The sequence below is a fragment of the Coregonus clupeaformis genome, chromosome 9 (assembly GCF_020615455.1).
Source record: "Coregonus clupeaformis isolate EN_2021a chromosome 9, ASM2061545v1, whole genome shotgun sequence".
NCBI classification, from domain to species: Eukaryota; Metazoa; Chordata; class Actinopteri; order Salmoniformes; family Salmonidae; genus Coregonus; species Coregonus clupeaformis.
In genome coordinates, this window is record NC_059200.1 from 22,386,308 (window position 1) to 22,410,374 (window position 24,067).

At 42.5% G+C, this 24,067-nt stretch overlaps 1 protein-coding gene across 1 annotated transcript; it reads left to right on the plus strand.

Moving 5' to 3' along the window:
- Positions 1-13,453: 13,453 nt before the first annotated feature.
- On the plus strand, positions 13,454-22,974 carry anxa3b (annexin A3b). Its single transcript, XM_041885498.2, has 14 exons — positions 13,454-13,529; positions 14,664-14,697; positions 15,326-15,373; positions 15,485-15,572; positions 18,051-18,145; positions 18,301-18,414; positions 18,519-18,609; positions 19,041-19,120; positions 19,273-19,329; positions 19,572-19,665; positions 19,776-19,871; positions 19,974-20,032; positions 20,428-20,550; positions 22,499-22,974. The coding sequence occupies exons 2-14, from the start codon at positions 14,683-14,685 to the stop codon at positions 22,556-22,558; spliced, it is 1,020 nt and encodes a 339-aa protein (XP_041741432.2). The 5' UTR covers positions 13,454-13,529; positions 14,664-14,682; the 3' UTR covers positions 22,559-22,974.
- Positions 22,975-24,067: the final 1,093 nt, after the last annotated feature.

Here is a 24,067-nt window from a genome sequence, read left to right on the forward strand (position 1 = left end):
TCGCTACAGAGGGTAGCCCAATACATCCCTGGGGCCAAGCTTCTTGCCATCCAGGACCTATATACTAGGTGGTGTCAGTGGTAAATGGTAAAAGACTCCAGTCACCCAAGTCTACTACTGAACAATTAATCAAATGGCCACCCAGACTATTTACATTGACAAACCCCTCCCCCCCTTTGTTTTTACACTGCTGCTACTCGCTGTTTATTATCTATACACTTTACCCCTACCTACATGTACAAATTACCTCGACTAACCTGTACCCCAGCACATTGACTCGGTACCGGTACCCCCTGTATATAGCCTCGTTATTGTTATGTAATCTTATTGTGTTACTTTTTATTTTATTATTTACTTTAGTTTATTTAACAAATATTCTCTTAACTCTATTTATTGAACTGCATTGTTGGTTAAGGGCTTGTAAGTAAGCATTTCACGGTAAGCTCTACACCTGTTGTATTCGACGCATGTGACAAATAACATTTGATTTGATTTGATTTTAACTAGACTGATACATGGTTATAACAAAAAAAAGAAGGGATTATTTGCTTTCCAAATGCCACGGATTGGACAGGAAGTCAGTTAATCTGAAACCTGATCCGGCAGGAAGGAAGGACTCAGGAACCAGCGTTGAGATCTTTCACCAATCATATTCATCACGACCGGTCGGCCCGGCCAGACCCAGACCAATTGGACCGCAGCACTTCACTTAACTAAACATCTTTCCCATAAAATAAATGCTTCCAGGTTACCCTGCCTTGCCCAGGTTGCCTCCAAACCCCGCCTCGCCTCAACGGCCCATCTGATCTCAATTACCTCAGTGAGTTGGTTGGTGGTGCTGGTGCTATAGTGGTGGTGGAGTGATCAGACCTGGGTTCAAATAGTGTTTGAAATCTGCCAAATACTTTGAGCGATCGCTTTAACCTGCCTGGGGTGACAATCAGGTGGACAGGGTTTGGGGGTTGGACTATTTACTTTTCTTTTGGTTACATTGCAACATGCAAGCTCAATCAAGCACAGATAAAGTATTTGAAATAATTTTGAATAGTATTTTAACCCAGGTGGTGGTGTAGTGATAGTCTGACTCAAGGCCACAACACAGCGCCATGGCAACTGGTGAGAGGCCGAGCCGAGCCGTACCCCAACACAGATCTACCTGCGCGCTGTCCATCTCATTTAGAATACAAGGTTTGTGTCCCAAATGGCACACTATTCCCTATATAGTGCATAAGGCTCTGGTCAAAAGTAGTGCTCCATATAATGAATAGGGTGCCATTTGGGACGCATCCAATGGGGTTAGTGGAGGGGAAAGTGTTATTGAATAATTGGTTCCTGATGCTTTTCCCCCTTTCCTTTGGAATATTAATTACCAAATAGGTTACATCCAAAATGACACTCTATTTCCTAGTGGATTACTTTTGACCAGGGCCCATATATTCCCCATAAACAGGGAATATGGTGCCTGCCCACTGCCATTTGAAAGACAGCCATAATCTTTTTGGTTGATATTGTGGGAGCAAGTGGGGCCTAAGGTATAGGAAGAAGTCCTATTTGATGGGTTTAACTGACATTTTGTGGGAGGAGGAGATCAGACAGTTGGTGTGGAGTTCCAGTTCCAGAGGATGTAGAATTTTTATTCTTAGGACTGGAGGATCTCGGAAGCCTTGGGGCCCGTCCCAAATGGCACCCTATATATAGTGCACTACTTTTGACCAGAAGTACACTATGAAGGGAATATGGTGCCATTCGGGATGCAGCCCATCGGAAGATCTAGACTCAGGCTGCTATAAAAGTATTTGTGGCACAGGCTAGCGGATAAATGTTCTGGAGCACGTAATTTCTTCTCAGGTCACATGTGAAAAAGCAGAAAGCTGCAGAACATGTTCTGTTCCAATTGGTGTCTAACAGAGGAGATGTTTTATGTTGGCTTATTTTAAATCACATTAAAGGCCCTTTGCAGATGAAGAGTCTGAGACCGGGGTTCCTCTATTACACTCTCTCTCTCTCTCGCTCGCTCTCACTCTCCCCCTCCCTCTCTCTCTCTCTCACCTGTGCAGGTTGAATTTACCTCGGTATCAAGGAACCTGCCAGTGTCAAACTGGATGTAGGCTAGGCTACATGCATCAGATCATGAATTGATTTGATATCCATTGTGAACACACATTTTTTTCTATCACTCTCTTTCTTTTTCATTCACTCACTTACCTGTAGTTTATTAAGGCATGGTTGGTTTCCATAGTAACCCTGAGTCCACATCCTCACAGCATCATTGTGAATGTGTTTACAAGGAGATGAGGGCACCACCTTGTGGCAGCACATGAACTAACAATCTGGTTGCCACAAACACTCAGAGAGGGGGACACAATATAATATTTTCCCATGTATCTTGTTCCAAAAACACCATTCTGTTTTGTAATCATTGCTGCTGAGTCCAGTGAGAGATACAGTGAGGGAAAAAAGTATTTGATCCCCTGCTGATTTTGTACGTTTGCCCACTGATAAAGAAATGATCAGTCTATCATTTTAATGGTAGGTTTATTTGAACAGTGAGAGACAGAATAGCAACAAAAAAATCCAGAAAAACACATGTCAAAAATGGTATAAATTGATTTGCATTTTAATGAGGGAAATAAGTATTTCACCCCCTCTCAATCAGAAAGATTTCTGGCTCCCAGGTGTCTTTTATACAGGTAACGAGCTGAGATTAGGAGCACACTCTTAAAGGGAGTGCTCCTAATCTCAGTTTGTTACCTGTATAAAAGACACCTGTCCACAGAAGCAATCAATCAATCAGATTCCAAAATCTCCACCATGGCCAAGACCAAAGAGCTCTCCAATGATGTCAGGGACAAGATTGTAGACCTACACAAGGCTGGAATGGGCTACAAGACCATCGCCAAGCAGCTTGGTGAGAAGGTGACAACAGTTGGTACGATTATTCGCAAATGGAAGAAACACAAAAGCACTGTCAATCTCCCTCGGCCTGGGGCTCCATGCAAGATCTCACCCCGTAAGTTGCAATGATCATGAAAACGGTGAGGAATCAGCCCAGAACTACACGGGAGGATCTTGTCAATGATCTCAAGGCAGCTGGGACCATAGTCACCAAGAAAACAATTGGTAACACACTACACCGTGAAGGACTGAAATCCTGCAGCGCCCGCAAGGTCCCCCTGCTCAAGAAAGCACATATACAGTGGGGGAAAAAAGTATTTAGTCAGCCACCAATTGTGCAAGTTCTCCCACTTAAAAAGATGAGAGAGGCCTGTAATTTTCATCATAGGTACATGTCAGCTATGACAGACAAAATGAGAGAGAAAAAATCCAGAAAATCACATTGTAGGATTTTTAATGAATTTATTTGCAAATTATGGTGGAAAATAAGTATTTGGTCAATAACAAAAGTTTCTCAATACTTTGTTATATACCCTTTGTTGGCAATGACACAGGTCAAACGTTTTCTGTAAGTCTTCACAAGGTTTTCACACACTGTTGCTGGTATTTTTGCTGGTATCTCCTCTAGAGCAGTGATGTTTTGGGGCTGTCGCTGGGCAACACAGACTTTCAACTCCCTCCAAAGATTTTCTATGGGGTTGAGATCTGGAGACTGGCTAGGCCACTCCAGGACCTTGAAATGCTTCTTACGAAGCCACTCCTTCGTTGCCCGGGCGGTGTGTTTGGGATCATTGTCATGCTGAAAGACCCAGCCACGTTTCATCTTCAATGCCCTTGCTGATGGAAGGAGGTTTTCACTCAGAATCTCACGATACATGGCCCCATTCATTCTTTCCTTTACACGGATCAGTCGTCCTGGTCCCTTTGCAGAAAAACAGCCCCAAAGCATGATGTTTCCACCCCATGCTTCACAGTAGGTATGGTGTTCTTTGGATGCAACTCAGCATTCTTTGTCCTCCAAACACGACGAGTTGAGTTTTTACCAAAAAGTTTTATATTTTGGTTTCATCTGACCATATGACATTCTCCCAATCCTCTTCTGGATCATCCAAATGCACTCTAGCAAACTTCAGACGGGCCTGGACATGTACTGACTTAAGCAGGGGGGACACGTCTGGCACTGCAGGATTTGAGTCCCTGGCGGCGTAGTGTGTTACTGATGGTAGGCTTTGTTATTTTGGTCCCAGCTCTCTGCAGGTCATTCACTAGGTCCCCCCCGTGTGGTTCTGGGATTTTTGCTCACCGTTCTTGTGATCATTTTGACCCCCACGGGGTGAGATCTTGTGTGGAGCCCCAGATCGAGGGAGATTATCAGTGGTCTTGTATGTCTTCCATTTCCTAATAATTGCTCCCACAGTTGATTTCTTCAAACCAAGCTGCTTACCTATTGCAGATTCAGTCTTCCCAGCCTGGTGCAGGTCTACAATTTTGTTTCTGGTGTCCTTTGACAGCTCTTTGGTCTTGGCCATAGTGGAGTTTGGAGTGTGACTGTTTGAGGTTGTGGACAGGTGTCTTTTATACTGATAACAAGTTCAAACAGGTGCCATTAATACAGGTAACGAGTGGAGGACAGAGGAGCCTCTTAAAGAAGAAGTTACAGGTCTGTGAGAGCCAGAAATCTTGCTTGTTTGTAGGTGACCAAATACTTATTTTCCACCATAATTTGCAAATAAATTCATTAAAAATCCTACAATGTGATTTTCTTGATTTTTTTTCCTCAATTTTTCTGTCATAGTTGACGTGTACCTATGATGAGAATTACAGGCCTCTCATCTTTTTAAGTGGGAGAACTTGCACAATTGGTGGCTGACTAAATACTTTTTTTCCCCACTGTACATGCCCGTCTGAAGTTTGCCAATGAACATCTGAATGATTCAGAGGAGAATTGGGTGAAAGTGTTGTGGTCAGATGAGACCAAAATTGAGCTCTTTTGCATCAACTCAACTCGCCGTGTTTGGAGGAGGAGGAATGCTGCCTATGACCCCAAGAACACCATCCCCACCGTCAAACATGGAGGTGGAAACATTATGCTTTGGGGGTGTTTTTCTGCTAAGGGGACAGGACAACTTCAGCGCATCAAAGGGACGATGGACGGGGCCATGTACCGTCAAATCTTGGGTAAGAACCTCCATCCCCTCAGCCAGGGCATTGAAAATAGGTTGTGGATGGGTATTCCAGCATGACAATGACCCAAAACACACGGCCAAGGCAACAAAGGAGTGGCTCAAGAAGAAGCACATTAAGGTCCTGGAGTGGCCTAGCCAGTCTCCAGACCTTAATCCCATAGAAAATCTGTGGAGGGAGCTGAAGGTTCGAGTAGCCAAACGTCAGCCTTGAAACCTTAATGACTTGGAGAAGATCTGCAAAGAGGAGTGGGACAAAATCCCTCCTGAGATGTTTGCAAACCTGGTGTCCAACTACAAGAAACGTCTGACCTCTGTGATTGCCAACAAGGGTTTTGCCACCAAGTACTAAGTCATGTTTTGCAGAGGGGTCAAATACTTATTTCCCTCATTAAAATGCAAATAAATTAATAAAATTTTTGAGATGCGTTTTTCTGGATTTTTTTGTTGTTATTCTGTCTCTCACTGTTCAAATAAACCTACCATTAAAATTATAGACTGATCATGTCTTTGTCAGTGGGCAAATGTACAAAATCAGCAGGGGATCAAATACTTTTTCCCTCACTGTATATATCTGCTGATATAACTATGCTATTGTTATTTAAGTTAAGGAATTAGTGTTATCTACTTGTCTGTGACTGATTAGGCCCAATGGACTATAGAGTCTTTATGCTACTCGGGGAGCTCAGCGCCGTGCTCCTTCAGTTGTACTGAGAGGTTTCTCTCTCTCTCTTTAATGGAACACTCTCCTAAACCACAGTGGTCTAGAATCATCAGTGATGAAACTCTTTGTTCTGTTCTGACTCACAGGCAGACAACCCCTCCCTCAACCTCATTATCTCAAGTCCCAATCTCTGCTGCTACAGTCAAATTTAGAATATAGACAAATGGTGCCCTTAAAAAAGGCAAGCAACAGAAAACGCAGAGCACTTCATGAGAGGAAAATTCCATCTTGAGTGAATCAATTCTACTAAACGAGTGTTGGAGCTAGAAGACAGTGTAGAAGTGGTGAAAACTTCTGAGAAGGATTTTGAGAAGACAACTCATTCTCAATATCCTCTTCTTTGGTTATACCCCTCAGCCCTCCTTACCCCAGAGATGACCTATCTATAATGTAATAGGACTCATATCATCCGTTGGGTTCTCAAATGACCAATCTGAAGTTAAGATATTGAGTTTGTGATAAGAGTCAGGGAGGACTAGAAACAATGGTGTTATTCTTAATTTAGCCTAGTAAAAGGCATAAGCTGAAGCTCACCCCAAAACGTTTTGTAGAGGTGCTGACTAACGGAGCGCAAACTATACAAAGAAAGAAAGAAAGTCACACATTCTAATTATGCTCCCAAATATTAATCGGCATGGCAACCAACGTTTCAGCACACAATGCCTTCTTCAGGGTTACTTGGTAAATGCTTGAACCAGGTTATGTAGAAAAACAGTGCAGGTAGTGCAGCCAATGAAAACAGTGAGGGGTGTGTCATAGTAATTAAGGTAATGAAGGATGAAAAAGTGGCACTGTTAAAAAAAACTTATTTTACAGCATGTGTCAAGATGTTGGGGCAATTATTTACATAATCTTATGTCAACATGATTAGATATAATACATTTACATTTTCGTCATTTAGCAGACGCTCTTATCCAGAACGACTTCAGGAGCAATTAGGGTGAAGTGCCTTGCTCAAGGGCACATCGGCATATTATTTCACCTAGTCGGCTCGGGGATTCGAATGAGCGCCCGTTCGGCTATTGGCCCAACGCTCTTACCCGCTAGGCTACCATAATGTTAATATCAACAATCATTATTTTTACATTTAATTTACTTTCCTCTTTGTTTCATTATTTCATTTAACATCTTCTTGTGGTTCAAACATAATGCATATTGAGCATCATCGACATGGGAAACATGATATGCAGTATCAGCTAATACGCTGTGGGCAAAGCATTTTCATTGGGTTGAAATGTTCATAGAAAGGGTCTGAGATCAAAGTCAATATTCAAACCATTAGGTAGGAGATCCAGTGGTCCTCCTTCTGTAGTAGTAATGTCTCAATGTTACCTCCTCTCCTTGGTAGGGTAACATGATCCATACCTGTGTATTTGAGGGAGGAGATAGGATGGTTAGCTTCAACAAAGTGGGATGCTACTGGGTAGTCGGTGTACTCACACCTGATTGAGCTGCTGTGTTCAGCTATTCATTGTTTTAATTGTCTTTTCGTTTTGCCCAACATAAGCTTCACCGCCTCATTTAGCCAACAGAGGGAGACAGATACTGATAGTCTCACATAGAAATAGACAGTCATCTGTAGCCTACCTTTGCTGCAATAATATTCCATGTGACATGGGTGACAGGTTGTCCATAGTGTTTCTATATTTAATCTGGGTTGAACAGATAAGCAGGGGGGATTTACACTGAGTATACTAAACATTAGGAACACCTTCCTAATATTGAGTTGCACGCACCTTAAAAATCCTTCTTTAACCGGTCTCCTCCCCTTCATCTACACTGATTGAAGTGGATTTAACAAGTGACATCAATAAGGGATCATAGCTTTCACCTGGATTCACCTGGTCGGTCTATGGCATGTTCTTAATGTTTTGTATACTCAGTGTATGTACACATGAATATGAACCAAACGGTGTGATGCCGTTCTGACAGCACAGAATAATGTGCTTTCTGTATGCGCTGAGATAATGGCATCATTTAAACACTCACCTGTTTCTAGGCAGCCAACTATGTCCTCTTTACAGAATACTTAAGTCTCCCATGTAAACAGAGATATGTTCATGCACGAACACGAACACACACAGAGAGACTTATTCTATCGTCCTCCTTTCCGTCTGTCCATTTGTAAGGTCAAGGGGGTCTAGAGGGACCATGGACGGGAACCTGTTGTCCTTCATGCTGTTTGGGGTGGTGGTGTGGCTGGTGGTGGCTGTGTGGTACTGCTATGCTCCCTGTGCTGGAAGAACCAGGGAGAGGAAACTCACATGGAGAGTTCAGAGGTTACATCCTGCTGAGATCACGGACATCCTGTGAGAACATGACAGAAAAGGGGAAGAATACCCGCTGGGGAGCCAGGCCCAGCCAGTCAGAATGAGTTTTCCCCCACAAAAGTGCTTTATTACAGACAGAAATACTCCTCAGTTTCATCAGCTGTCCGGGTGGCTGGTCTCAGATGATCCTGCAGGTGAAGAAGCTGGATGTGGAGGTCCTGGGCTGGCGCAGTTACATGTGGTCTGCGGTTGTGAGGCCGGTTGGACGTACTGCCAAATTGGAGGCAGCTTATGGTAGAGAAATTAACATTAAATTATCTGGCAACAGCTCTGGTGGACATTCCTGCAGTCAGCATGCCAATTGCACGCTCCCTCAAAATTTGAGACATCTGTGGCATTGTGTTGTGTGACAAAACTGCACATTTTAAAATGGCCTTTTATTGTCCCCAGCACAAGCTGCACCTGTGTAATGATCATGCTGTTTAACCAGCTTCTTGATATGCCACACCTGTCAGGTGGATGGATTATCTTGGCAAATGAGAAATGCTCACTAACAGGGATGTAAACAAATTTGTGCTACAAATTTGAGAGAAATAAGCATTTTGTGCGTATGGAACATTTCTGGGATCTTTTATTTCAGCTCATGAAAACATGGGACCAACGCTTTACATATATTTTTGTTCAGTATAATATATATTTGTACATAAATATGAAAAATGTGAGGGGTAGTTTAGAATATTTTATTTCAACGGTATATTACTGTTACCCACTGACATTTTGAATAACAGCACCTCTGTCATGCTGATCCTCAACACAGGGGACCCACAGGGGTGCGTGCTGAGCCCCTCCTGTACCCCCTGTTCCCCCATGACTGCGTGGCTACGCACGTCTCCAACTCAATCATCAAGTTTGCAGACGATACAAAAGTGGTAGGCCTGACTACCAACAACAACGACACAGCCTACAGGGAGGAGGTGAGAGCCCTGGCGGAGTGGTGCCAGGCAAAAAACCTCTCCCTTAACGTCAACAAAATGAAGGAGCTGATCGTGAAATACAGGAAACAGCAGAGAGAGCACGCCCCCATCCACATAGATGGGGCCGCAGTGGAGAGGGTCAAAAGCTTCAAGTTCCTCTGCATGCACATCACTGAGGAACTGAAATGGTCCCTCCACACAGACACCGACACCGTGGTGAAACAGGCGCAACGGCGCCACTTCAACCTCAGGAGGCTGAAGAAATTCGGCTTGGCCCCTAAGATCCTCGCAAACTTCTATAGATGCACAATCGAGAGCATTCTGTCAGGCTGTATCACCGCCTGGTACGGCAACTGCAGCGCCCACAACCGCAGGGCTCTCCAGAGGGTGGTGCGGTCATCCCAACGCATCACATTGCCTGCCCTCCAGGACATCTACAGCACCCGGTGTCACAGGAAGGCCAAGAAGATCATCAAGGACCTCAGCCACCCGAGCCACGACCTGTTCACCCTGCTACCATCTAGCAGGCAGAGACAGTACAGGTGCATCAAAGCTGGAACAGAGACTGAAAAACAGCTTCCATCTCCAGGCCATCAGACTGTTAAACAGCCATCACTAGTCCGCCTCTGGCCAGTACCCTGCCCTGCACCTTAGAGACTGCTGCCATAGGTGCATAGTCACGTTTACATGAACACTAATAATTCAATATTAAACTGATTATGGTAGTGGGCTGAGTATGGCAATAGTCATGTAAACACTTTACTCTGCTTATCTTAATCGGCATTAGGTCAAAATCGAAGTAAGCATACGCTGATTAAAACACCTGGTTTTCTGAGCAATCTTTCAAATGATTAGGGTGTGTAAACAGCTTCATGGGCGTTCCAGTGTGTATTTGATCTGCGCATGTGTCAGCATCCTCCCTCTTATTAAAGCTCTGCTACTCGACCCGACATTATACACATCAGGTTAACTAGGGTACGGGCAGGACTCAGCTAAATTGATCACTAACATTTTGAAGCTGAGCCATTTGCTCGTGCTCAGCTGCACAGTACAGTCATTACTGACTAAGATCATAACATGGTGACAAAAGTGCTTCAACCTCGTCAAATATAAGACAGGAGAGATTATTTCACAGAAAATAATAATGTTCCTTGCGTTTTGTCAGAGTTTAGAGTGACGAAAAGTAGCTAACAGCAAACTGCTTTCTCATATCTCTTCATTGAGACCATATATACCAATATACACAAGCAGTTAGGAAAGCAAAGGCTAACTTTTTCAAACAGAAATTTGCATCCTGTAGCACTAACTCCAAAAAGTTTTGGGACACTGTAAAGTCCATGGAGAATAAGAGCACTTCCTCCCAGCTGCCCACTGCACTGAGGCTAGGAAACACTATCACCACCGATAAATCTACAATAATCGAGAATTTCAACAAGCATTTTGCTACGGCTGGCCATGCTTTCCACCTGGCTACCACTACCCCGGCCACCAGCTCTGCACCCTCCGCTGCAACTTGCCCATGCCCCCCGCTTCTCCTTCACACAAATCCAGACAGCTGATGTTCTGAAAGAGCTGCAAAATCTGGACCCCTACAAATCATCTGGGCTAGACAATCTGGACCCTTTCTTTCTAAAACTAGCCGCCGAAATTGTCGCAACCCCTATTACTAGCCTGTTCAACCTCTCTTTCGTAACGTCTGAGATCCCCAGAGATTGGAAAGCTGCCGCGGTCATCCCCCTCTTCAAAGGGGGTGACACTCTAGATCCAAACTGTTACAGACCCATATCCATCCTGCCCTGCCTTTCAAAAGTTTTTGAAAGCCAAGTTAACAAACAGATCACCGACCATTTCGAATCCCACCGTACCTTCTCCGCTATGCAATCCGGTTTCCGAGCTGGTCATGGGTGCACTTCAGCCACGCTCAAGGTTCTAAACGATATTATAACCGTGATCGATAATAGACAGCCGTTTTCATTGACCTGGCCAAGGCTTTCGACTCTGTCAACCACCGCATTCTTATTGGCAGACTAAATAGCCTTGGTTTCTCAAATGACTGCCTCGCCTGGTTCACCAACTACTTCTCAGATAGAGTTCAATGTGTCAAATCGGAGGGCCTGTTGTCTGGACCTATGGCAGTCTCTATGGGGGTGCCACAGGGTTCAATTCTTGGGCCGACTCTTTTCTCTGTGTATATCAATGATGTCGCTCTTGCTGCTGGTGACTCTCAGATCCACCTCTACGCAGACGACACCATTTTGTATACATCTGGCCCTTCATTGGACACTGTGTTAACAAACCTCCAAACGAGCTTCAATGCCATACAACACTCCTTCAGTAGCCTCCAACTGCTCTTAAACACTAGTAAAACTAAATGCATGCTCTTCAACCGAACGCTGCTTGCACCCGCCCACCCGACTAGAATCACTACTCTCGACGGGTCTGACCTAGAGTATGTGGACAACTACAAATACCTAGGTGTCTGGTTAGACTGTAAACTCTCCTTCCAGACTCACATTAAGAATCTCCAATCCAAAGTTAAATCTAGAATCGGTTTCCTATTTCGCAACAAAGCCTCCTTCACTCATGCTGCCAAACATGCCCTCGTAAAACTGACTATCCTACCGATCCTTGACTTCGGCGATGTCATTTACAAAATAGCCTCCAACACTCTACTCAGCTAATTGGATGTAGTCTATCACAGTGCCATCAGTTTTGTCTCCAAAGCCCCATATACTACCCACCACTGTGACCTGTACGCTCTTGTTGGCTGGCCCTCACTATATATTTGTCGCCAAACCCACTGGCTCCAGGTCATCTATAAATCACTGCTAGGCAAATCCCTGTCTTATCTTAGCTCACTGGTCACCATAGCAACACCCACCCGTAGTCTGCGCTCCAGCAGGTATATCTCACTGGTCATCCCCAAAGCCAACACCTCCTTTAGCCGCCATTCCTTCCAGTTCTCTGCTGCCATGACTGGAACGAACTGCAAAAATCTCTGAAGCTGTAGACTCTTATCTCCCTCACTAACTTTAAGCGTCAGTTGTCAGAGCAGCTTACCGATCACTGACCTGTACACAGCCATTCTGAAATGAGCCCACCCAACTACCTCATCCCTATATTGTTATTTATTTTGATAATTTGCACCCCAGTATCTCTATTTGCACATAATCTTTTGCACATCTATCATTCCAGTGTTAATACGAAATTGTAACTATTTTGCACTATGGCCTATTTATTGCCTTACCTCCATAACTTACTACATTTGCACACACTGTATATATATTTTCTGTTGTATTTTTGACTATGCTTTGTTTACCCCATATGTAACTCTGTGTTGTTGTTTTTATCGCACTGCTTTGCTTTATCTTGGCCAGGTCGCAGTTGTAAATGAGAACTTGTTCTCAACTGGCTTACCTGGTTAAATACAGGTGAAATAAATAATAAATAAATAAAAATATAGCTTGCCCTGTCCTCACACCATACACATAATTGTTTTATGGCTCAACTCAGAATCGTAATCAAGGGACTGTTATGTGTAATTACTATGTGTGGTGTCTGTGGTGTCATCCTCACAGCTTTTATTTATCTGCAAATACAGAAATAAGGTTTAGGGGTGTTGGTCTGAAGTTGTACATTCCAAATTGTAAGTGGACTTTATAAGTTGGGTGCGGCTGTCTATGTAAACAATTTGAAATTGTAAACATAGCAGAAAGAAATGTATCTAATAAATAAAAAGTATTTCTCACACCTTGTTTTGGTATCTAAAAGGTTTCGCATTGACCATTGTTTTGCAGGCATTTATTTTTAATTCACTGATTAATTAGTAACTCAGTACTCTTTAGTCTTAGGCAGGCAGAGCTGTGACTGTTCCCTCACAGTGCAAATACAACTTTGGACTCATTATTCCTGCATGTGTATTATGTCAGATTCCCTGAGAGGGAGTGTTGAGGGAGTGTCTACAATACTGCATGCTTATGTTTTTCAAGTCAGGTCCATTCAAATGCATTCATTATATTGGATACACAGTGGCTACAAGATGTTGGGATATTTTCACCAGGACACAACTGTTGTTAAAGCTCATAATATTTCATCCATCTTCAACAGTGGCATATTTTGTCAAAGAGAACTCAGAGAAACATAATAGTGACTAATCATCCTCGTCAGGTTGTGATCAGTTGATACAATGTATCACTGAGTGATGGTTATGCTGTGCAACAATGTAATAATGTTGTCTGACAATGTATTTGCAACTCCAGTATCATCATGACAGCTAATCAACATGCACCAAGACCACCATAATTGATCCCATTAGTATGACTGTACCACATATGTATTTGACTGTGCTATCCGTTTGAAAACGAGGAGGGATTTGGGAATATTCCAAGTAGTGACTTCATTTCCCGTAGTGCATATGGGCGTTGGCTTCTGCACTCTAGTAAAAGGTGTGGCCAACTGAAAACTCTTGACAACTCTAGCTCAGGTAAGGCGAAACAGCTTTTTCTGATATTTTACAAATTAGAAAACATAAAAATGTCACGCTGTTGTTCAAGTTTAGTGAAGTGCGTCATTTAGCATACTGTGACTATTTTTTTATCGACTTAATCAGCAAGAATTAGTTTCGTTTCAGCTCTCGCCAGATGGGATACAATTTCCGAAAATATTGGTTGTATTTAAAACCGTTAAAACGTACGCAATTGATTTAGATTATATTCTGATTAAATGCCTAAAGTAACACACTTACCGTAGTTCTCGAAAACCCATCTCCTTAGGGTTTTCACTGGTTAACTTCGCCCACGGCTGACTCCATGTGAACTACAATTCCGAAGCTGTGTTTTAACATTTAGAAATATAAATTAATTAATAATAAATTGGTCATTTAGCAGACGCTCTTATCCAGAGCGACTTACGGGAGCAATTAGGGTTAAGTGCCTTGCTCAAGGGCACATCGACAGATTTTTCACCTAGTCGGCTCGGGGATTAGAACCAGCAACCTTCTTTTGAAATATCAATAATCATTGCTTGCGAAACTGTTTTCGAAACATATGGCCCTTATCTTTGATATCAGCGAGATATAATCTTTCAAAATAAATAAGATACACATACTGTAGCAGATTTGCACAGGTTTATAAACTGTTTGCCTCCAGTTGAGGAACTACACTTCCACACAGGTGTTCGGCGCATATTAGCTAGCTAATAGGTACAGGTGGTCACCTCTGTCTTCCATAAACAAGTGCTTTAACATAGAGATATGGCCGTGTGGGAACACTAACCCTTACCCTATAAAGGTGTGTAGTAAATTAACAATTTTTTAATGATTTCTTGCTGATATGAAAGATGTGTTCCTTACGTTTCCAAAACCATACTGCAAGCGATGCGTTTTAACTTCTATAACAAGTGTCGGGGCTCTTTACAAAAGTCCCCCGGGAAGAAGATACCGTCACCAACTGGCACTAGAGTTAGTGTCTATGAATGGGCTAAACTACCCGTACTGTGGAATGTGCAACGTTGCACTGTCAATGAAGATGGATTTGGAATTGCTGTACAAATTAGGCCTATGCAGAGCATAATCACAAATAAATTTAAATCTATGAATTGTTACCCTACTCCTCCTCAGTTGTAGAATATCCGCTGCAATGGCCAATGTTTGGGTAAGTTACCAGATATCACTCTACTTTCTGTAAAGGAAATACAATTTTACTAATTGTTTTAGATGATAATTGTTGCTTATGTATTCACATCTGTGCCACTTCTCTCCCTGGCCTGTGTTTGTTAGCTGGTTTCCAAGTACCTCGACTCCTCCACGGACTTTTTTTAAATGAACCTCAAGACTCCTTCGAGTCGCTATGCGTCGATACTTAAAAATAGTCAATTGTTCAACCCTTAACATGTACCTATATTTGTCCTATCTTGCGTGCCATTCTTTGTTTGCGGAAATCCATACTTGTTAATCAAATATACAACCACGTTGCTCTAAAATGGCAACTCGGTGTGAATGCGCATGTGCCAATTTAATCTTAACAAGGAAACAGTCGGTGGTTGTATTTGATAAAGTATGGATTTCAGCAAACAAAGGAAGGCATGCAACAACAGAGGTTAAAACACAGGTACACGGTAAGGGTTTAAGAATGTACATTTTTGAATTGTCGACGCATAGTGAGTCGGAGGTTCATATAAAAAAAAAACTAGTCTGCTCTCAACTCCGTGGAGGATGACTGCTTGTCGTTTTTTTTTGTCAATAATGATACTCTGATGGTAAACTGTACATTTCCTTTTCAGGGTGACTTGGATCTCCTTTTGGATTCACCTTCCTCTTTGACAGTAACGGTAGGCCTACTAAGTTGTTATACTTTTATTTCAACCATGGGCTAACTAAGTACCTTAATGTAATAAAAAACGAGTTTCTGCTGTTTCTTGACATGTTTTTCTGTTTCTCAGTCCACCGCCCGAGGAACCATTAAAGAGAAAGCGGGATTCAAAGCAGCAGAAGATGTAGTTGCTCTACGGAAGGCCATAGAGGGAATCGGTAGGAATATCAATCAGTCCACCATACACTCTAAGCCAGGGGTGTCAAACTCATTTTAGCTCAGGGGCCACATGGAGGAAAATCTATTCCCAAGTGGGCCGGACCGGAAAAATCATGGTGTGTATATATATATATATATATATATATCTTAAAAACAACAACTTCAGATTGTTTTCTTTGTTTTAATACGATCAACATACAACATAAAGCTGGAGCCTGAGGACAGTGTGTCCAAAATAGTACAAGCACAACATCACTATTAATCATAAAACACGTCAAGTTTATTTGAAAATTCTAAAGAAAAAGAACACACAAACACACACTGCCTCAGTGATTAACAGAACTGTTTCACAGATCACAGAACTATATCAGGGTGTCATTTCTCAGGCAAAAATGTAGATACAAATAATGAAATCCTGTTCCCCAAACAAGTGCAAGAACCACAGAGTCAAGAATAGGTTAAATATACAAATAAAATAAAATCAATTAAAAACAATAGCACATCAACATAAAAACATATAAACTTAAATCTGAAAGCGTTGCTCAAACTCCTGTAACAGTCCCGTTATTTTATCTTTGAACCGCTTCATGTCTGCCACATGTTGGGTCGCACACACATTTTTCAGACAGGGGAAGTGAGCTGCATCACCACCGGCAAGTTCCGTCTCCCACAATGACAGCTTCAACTTGAAAGAACGTATGCTGTCATAATACTGCGTGACAACTTTGTTGCGCCCTTGCAGCTGTTTGTTCAAGTTATTCAGGTGCTCTGTACCATCCACCATAAATGCAAGGTCCTGCATCCATTCTGCGGAATGAAATTCTAACACTGGTTTGCCATTTTCTTCCATGAACTGTTCAATTTCTTCTCGTAAATCAAAGAAACGCCTCAGCACAGCACCTCGGCTTAACCATCTTACCTCAGTGTGGTATGGCAGGCCATAGATGTGGTCTTTCTCTCTGAGAAGGCTGTCAAACTGACGGTGATTCAGGCTTCTGGATCGGATGAAATTAACAGTTTGGATGACCACCTTCATGACGTTATCCATCTTTAATGACTTGCAACACAAAGCCTCCTGGTGCAAAATACAGTGAAAAGTCAAAAAATCACGTCCTCCATTTGCAGATTGCACTTTCTCTCTGAACTTTGTCACAACGCCTGCTTTTTTCCCGATCATTGAGGGCGCACCATCTGTAGCCAGGCTGACAGCGCGGGACCAGTCCACTCCGACCCTGTCCAGCGCGCCGACGAGTGAGGTAAAAATATCAGCTGCTGTCGTTGTATCTGTCATCGGCACCAACTCCACGAACTCCTCGGTGACGGTCAATGTGTCATCAACTCCGCGGATGGAAATGGCCAGTTGTGCAACATCTGTAATGTCCGTGCTTTCATCAATTGCAACCGAAAACGCAATAAATGACTTTACTTTTTGCTTCAACTGGCTGTCCAAATCCACTGAAAGATCGGAAATCCTGTCTGCAACTGTGTTTCTTGTCAGGCTGATATTTGCAAAAGCCTGCCGCTTTTCAGGGCACACAATCTCCGCTGCCTTCCTCATGCATGTTTTTACAAATTCACCCTCACTAAATGGTTTTGAAGCCACTGCGATTTCATTAGCAATGAGGTAGCTAGCTTTCACTGCAGTGTCACTGATGTCTCGGCTGTGAGTAAACACAGACTGCTGTTTCTTCAGACCCGCCAACAGTTCATTCACCTTCTCTCATCTCCGCTGTCCTTGAAAGTTGTCATATTTGTCGGCATGAAGACTCACATAGTGGCGACGAAGGTTATATTCTTTCAGCACTGCAACATGCTCTGAACACACCAAACATACAGCTTTCCCATTAAATTCCGTGAATAAATAGGATGACCATTTTTCTTTGAACACTGCACTCTGCGTCCACTTTTCTCTTTTTTGACAGAGACATATTGGGGCAATGAGGGTGCCAAAGCACATAATGTTAAAAGTAGAAGCCGTAATAAATATCGCGGGCAAAACAAAGTAGCTCATTGGCTGCACGTGCTTGACCTACTTGCTCTGCCCCGGTATAAACAGTTTGCTTGCTTAACACAATTGCTATTGCGCCATCCAGTGGACGCAATTGTAACAGCAGTATATTTTATTGAAAAATTGCAGCGCATTTTTGTACTTTACAATTTTTGTAATTTTTTTTTTATCATCTCGCGGGCCGGATTAAACCCGTTTGCGGGCCTGATCCGGCCCGCGGGCCGGACGTTTGACACCCCTGCTCTAAGCTCTTCACTGTACTCTACCACATATCAACCTAGAAATAACTTATTTGATGCCGCATGATATGAATTTTCACTTTGATAGGAATTTTAATGATCCATGTAGCTCAGTTGGTACAGCATGGCGCTTTCAACGCCAGGGTTGTGGGTTCGATTCCCACGGGGGACCAGTATGAAAATGTATGCCCTCACTACTGTAAGTCGCTCCTGTGTGTTCATGTTCCCAGGTACCACTGAGAAGACCCTGGTTGAAGTTCTAACTGGGAGGAGCAACGCCCAGCGTCAGCTCATCTGTAAAGCCTACCAGGAAGCTACCAACAGGGTAAAACTATCCCTCTACTACCCTAAATATTAGCAGCATGATAGTTTTTATAGAATTTATAGAGAACATCTTGTCCAGATATCTCTGAATATTGCATGAGTCAATATCCAACCCTGATGTTGCCCTGTTGATGACCTTTGACCCCTCCCCCTCAGACGTTAGTGGATGACCTGAAGGGGGACACCCATGGGGACTTTGAGGACCTGCTGGTGGCTCTGGTCACCCCTCCTGCTCTTTTTGACTGTCATGAGGTCATCAGAGCCACCAAGGTAAGGGACATCTATCTGTATCAGGTAACTATCTGATACCAAACATTACTGTGTAATTACCATTTATCATGTACTTTGTGAATACCTGCCTGTTACACACACAGGGTGCTGGGACAACTGAGGAGACTTTAACAGAGATATTTGCCTCAAGATCCAACAAGCAAATCAAGGCTCTATCTGATGCATACTTAACAGGTTAGTAGAGTCTAATTAATTATCTAAACTATCTTAGTTTTAAAGTTGCACTATGCATAAATGTTTGCTAAAGCTCAAATAGTTAGCGTCATTTCAGTTTGTGACAAAATAAGCTAGTATAGTGTATATAATCATTGTGCCATCTAAACCACTGTGAAATATATTTTCCATAACAAATATTGTTGTATCAGCTGTTTGAAGCTGGTGTACAAAACTGAAAGTAAGCAAAAACAAAAACTTAAGAATGGGAAGCATAGAAATAGCTCACGTAGAACAGATCTACAACTTCTTACACTTGCTTTAAAGTAGAATGATTGATCTATAACCTATGTGAATTTGGTTGGTTGCCCAAAATGTTACATATTGCCACTTTAATTGGTTGTCAATCATCTATTAGTTGAATACTAATAAGGTATTGTATTTGACCACAGAAACTGGGAGAGCGATGACTCATGACCTCAAGTCTGAGATATCTGGGGACTATGCTACAACACTTCTCATCTTGGCTGAGGTAAAATGAGAACTTTATTGTCCCCAGGGGGAAATTGTCTTGGACATACAAGTCACAGGGTTATTTCTGTTTAATAGGTTTTTCAGCTGCTTGTGAGCTGTAACTCTTAGATTACTTTTTCAACCTTTCTGTTCGGTGTCTGTCATTTTAAGGGAAAACGAGATGAGAGTACGAATGTGGACCCAGCTAAAGCTAAAGTGGATGCTAAGGTACAGTGAGATATGATGAATTTGTCAACCATGCTCAGTATTTCACTGGTCTTGGTTTTAAACTTCCTGGGGAGTGACTCACTCAGACGTCCTGCCAAACACTTGTCATCGTGAAGTGTGTACCTTAATGTAATTAAATATATTGGTTTGTTCCACTTCCATATTCTCTCTCTCTCATGCCAATGCATGATAGTGCCTAACAAGTACTGTGCTGTCTGTGTCCCTGTCCCTCCCCTCTCTAGGCCCTGTACGAGGCAGGAGAGAAGAAGTGGGGGACTGATGAAAGCAAGTTCATTGACATCCTGTGTCACCGGAGTGTTCCTCAGCTGAGACAGAGTTAGTAACCTTGGTCTAGCAAAGCACTGACGGACACAATACTGTAATCTAGTCTTCTGGATGATGATGATTTAGTCTAACGGGATCTGTTTCTCTCCCTCCCCTTACAGCACTAGTGGAGTATAAGGCCTTGAGCAACAAAACTCTACAGGAGAGCATTGAGAGGGAGATGTCAGGGAATCTAGAGGATCTACTGGTGGCTATTGGTACGAAGGACTAATCACAGTACTTGTTCGTCTGGTTGCCTATCACTCTCAAAGATGTCATGCACTGTTCTGTTATCGCTAACAAACCCTTTCACTTTCCAGTGAAATGTGTGAAGAGTGTTCCTGCCTACCTGGCTGAGAGACTTTTCAAAAGCATGAAGGTGAGCACAATTCTTCTTGTTTATGCATTTTAAAAATTGTTTTGTTTTTGAGGCATCATGCTGCTCATGCACTATTCTCCACCCACCGAGCCCAACAGATTACAAGGTCATAGTGCATGGTGCCTAGCCTGATGTCAGATCTGTTTGTGCTGCCTTGGCAACTCCTATGGTCATTTTCATGCCAAACTGCACATTAATGGCCATCTGATTTTACAAGACGGCCCGAACAGATCTGGGACTGTTGTCCTTTTTTTGCATTTCTTCAAATGTGCTTACATGTTTTTTCTTTTCATGGCATCATGCAGACATGGCATTTCTTCTAATCCAGTGGGTTCCAGTGGTGTAGAATGTTAATCTGTGGGGTTTTGGGATTAATCCAGTGGTTTTGTGTCCAGGGTGTGGGGACCACAGAGTCCACTATGACCAGGATAATGGTTGGCCGCTCGGAGATGGACATGCTGGACATCAGGGCAGAGTTCAAAAAGCTGTTTGGCTGTTCTCTCTACTCTACCATTAAGGTATGTGCCGGTAAATCTGGCTGACTGGTAACATACTTGTCCCATAGAAAATTGACCCCAAGAAATGTAGCTATCTTTTACAGGATGATTGTTTTGACCAATTAGTCACAGTGCACTTTTTCCACATTTTGTTACGTTACAGCCTTATTCTAAAATGGATGAAATTGTTTTTCCCTCATCAATCTACACACAATACCCTTTACTAAGTACTTTGTTGAAGCACCTTTGGCAGCGATTACAGCCTCTAGTCTTCTTGGGTGTCACACTACAAGCTTGTCACACTATTCTCTGCAGATCCTCTCAAGCTCTGTCAGGTTGGATGGGGCGCGTCGCTGCACAGCTATTTTCTGGTCTCTCCAGAGATGTTTGATCGGCTTCAAGTCCGGGCTCTGGCTGGGCCACTCAATGACATTCAGAGACTTGTCCCGAAGCCCCCCCCCCCCCCACAGCATGATGATGCTGCTGCTGCCACCACCATGCTTCACTGTAGGGATAGTGCCAGTTTTCCTCGGATGTGGCACTTGGCATTCAGGCCAAAGAGTTCAATATTGGTTTCATCAGACCAGATAATCTTGCCTTTTGGCAAACTCCAAGCGGGCTGTCATGTGCCTTTTACTGAGGAGTGTCTTCCATCTGGCCACTCTACCATAAAGGCCTGATTGGTGGAGTGCTGCAGAGATGGTTGTCCTTCCAGAAGGTTCTCCCATCTCCACAGAGGAACTCTAGCGCTCTGTCAGTGACCATCGGGTTCTAGGTCACCTCCCTGACCAAGGCCCTTCTCCCCCGATTGCTCAGTTTGGCTGGGCGGCCAGCTCTAGGAAGAGTCTTGGTGGTTCCAAACTTCTTCCATTTAAGAATGATGGAGGCCACTTTGTTCTTGGGGACCTTCAATGCTGAATACATTTTTTTGTACGCTTTCCCAGATCTGTGCCTCGACACAATCCTGTCTCAAAGCTCTACGGACAATTCCGTCGACCTCATGGCTTGGTTTTTGGTCTGACATGCACTGTCAACTGTAGGACCTTATATAGACAGGTGTGTGCCTTTCCAAATCATGTCCAATCAATTGAATATACCACAGGTGGACTCCAAGCAAGTTGTAGAAACATCTCAAGGATGATCAATGGAAACAGGATGCACCTGAGCTTAATTTCGAGTATCATAGCAAAGGGTCTGAATACTTATGTAAAGGTATTTCAGCTTTTTATTTGTAATAAATGTGCTAAAATTTCTAAACCTGTTCGCTTTGTCATTATGGGGTATTGTGTGTAGATTGATGAGGAAAACAATTAATTTAATCAATTTTATAAGGCTGTCATGTGGAAAAAGGCAATACTTTCCAAATACACTATAACTGCTGATTTATTTTAATGACTGCGGAATTCAACATGATTGGAATTGATTTATTTCCAACCGTACCTCTATCCTGTGATTGGTCATTTGGTCAACCAATCTGATCTGCATGCGATTGCGAATCAGACCTTTAATTGTGATTTGGGGAATTTTATGTGGCATTTTATTTATTGCGTGGTCAGTCGTAAGTGTCCAGTAACGTGCTGAAGATTCTCTGTGGAGGAAATAGCGATCGACTCCGCCCCCTGCCTGAGTTGCTAAACCCGCTTCCAGTGGGAGGAGTTACCCGCAGGATGCTCTCTGATAAGCATTGCTACTCTGCTTACCTCCGTCCCATGTTTCACCTGCTGCTGCCCCAACCCTGTTTCTGCCTCCGAATGACAAACCTCTGAGTGAAATATGAGACTGCTATTCTGTTATTTAGAGCGCAGCTTCACTCACTGCAATCAGTACCACTTTCCCTTGCTGCTTCAATGGACCATTTCACATGTCTAAGGTCCGGATCAATAAGTCCTGTTAATAGGATCTGTGAAATTGATCATACTCTGTATCATAGCCATGTAACAGTACTCTCCATCCCTGTGTTCAATTGTAGTCTGATACTGCTGGAAGTTATGGACAAGCTCTGCTGAAGCTGTGTGGTGAAGACGACTGATATTAAAGTCCTGTCTACTCGGCATTGAGGAGCCTCCCACCGAAGGATCATAACAATGTGAAGGCTGCAGTGTACTGCACAGGTTAGATTTGTTATAGACACACTCTCTGTGTTATCCTGAGAAACATGGATATATGTTTGTTTCAATGTTCACAAAGTTTGACATTGGGATGTGTAACCTGGAACACGTAACGTCTTCAGACAACCCAGCCCAGACACATTCCAGGATTCCTTAGCCAGAGTCACCTATTTCTGTTAGATGTATTTCCAACTTTTACATTCCTGAATGCATTTTATTAGGACAAACCTTTATTGGTATACTTGCATAAGTATTATCCAAATTATTATAGATATCAGGAAGGAAGGTATTCAATCTGTTCTTGTATGAGAAGTAGTATTAAAACAGTTTACTAACAGTTGATTGTCATGTGGTCTTTTGTCCAGTGGGTGGCGATGAAGCATATCTGGATAATACATTTAACATTTACATTTTAGTCATTTAGCAGACGCTCTTATCCAGAGCGACTTAGTTAGTGAGTGCATACATTTTTCATAATACCATGTGTAGGTCAAGGATCAGTGATTCAGTTTAGCAATTTTATGTTCAGTTTTCTTGTAAAGAGGTTTAACAAAAATACTTGAATTGGATTTGCTAACAATAACTGACAATGCTTCTGAATCAGATGTGAAATTGAGTCTTTCTTTTAATACAAAGCCCAGATCTCACCATATAATCCCCAAGACGGACTCCCTCTGAGGAGTTGACACATAATGCGGTGATTAAGCAGTGAAAGCTGTTTAGCCCAATTCTCTGATATAATTTATGATTGGTATTTTACATGGCATTAATGTTCCCCCTGTATATAGCCTCCCTACTGTTATTTTATTTTACTTCTACTCTTTTTTTCAGAACACTTTTTTTATTTTTTTTTATTTTACTTTTTTATAAAAAAATAAACACATTGTTGGTTAAGGGCTGTAAGTAAGCATTTCACGGTAATGTCTACACCTGTTGTATTCGGCGCATGTGGCAAATACATTTTAATTTGATTTAATCTCTGTCTGCACCTGAGAATAATGACAATGTGTCAAGTTAGACAAAGCGTGATAAATCCTCTGCAATGTTTTGCCAACAGACTGCCGTGACGAAAGATGTGCTTTGTCATTATCTCAGGCAAGACTGTCTAATCTGGACATTTGTTGTCTCTTGGGAGTATCTAACTCCAACCCTTTCTTACAAAATTCAAATTAGTGGCTGTAAGAAAAGAACAATGGCTGTAGATTATAATCCCTCAATTTGCGCTGGCAGGTCAGAGATTACAACAGATTGTAGAATGGGATTAATTGAAAATATTGTCATGACAACTACGCCTTTGTATAAAACGTGGTGGCAAGGACAAGACGATGCTGTCGTTAACTTTGAGGAGGATGGCATTTTTTTAATAACTGTAGAAAGCCACAAGTTAAAGTAAATAATGAGAGTAATGGCTTTTTTTATTTTTTGACATT

What these genes read in the sequence shown, in the direction of transcription:
- anxa3b (XM_041885498.2), top strand. An exon ending in CTTCCTCTTTGACAGTAACG is followed by an intron (nt 15,374 to 15,484) that starts GTAGGCCTACTA and finishes TCTGTTTCTCAG; the next exon opens with TCCACCGCCCGAGGAACCAT. An exon ending in GACTTTTCAAAAGCATGAAG is followed by an intron (nt 20,033 to 20,427) that starts GTGAGCACAATT and finishes TTTTGTGTCCAG; the next exon opens with GGTGTGGGGACCACAGAGTC.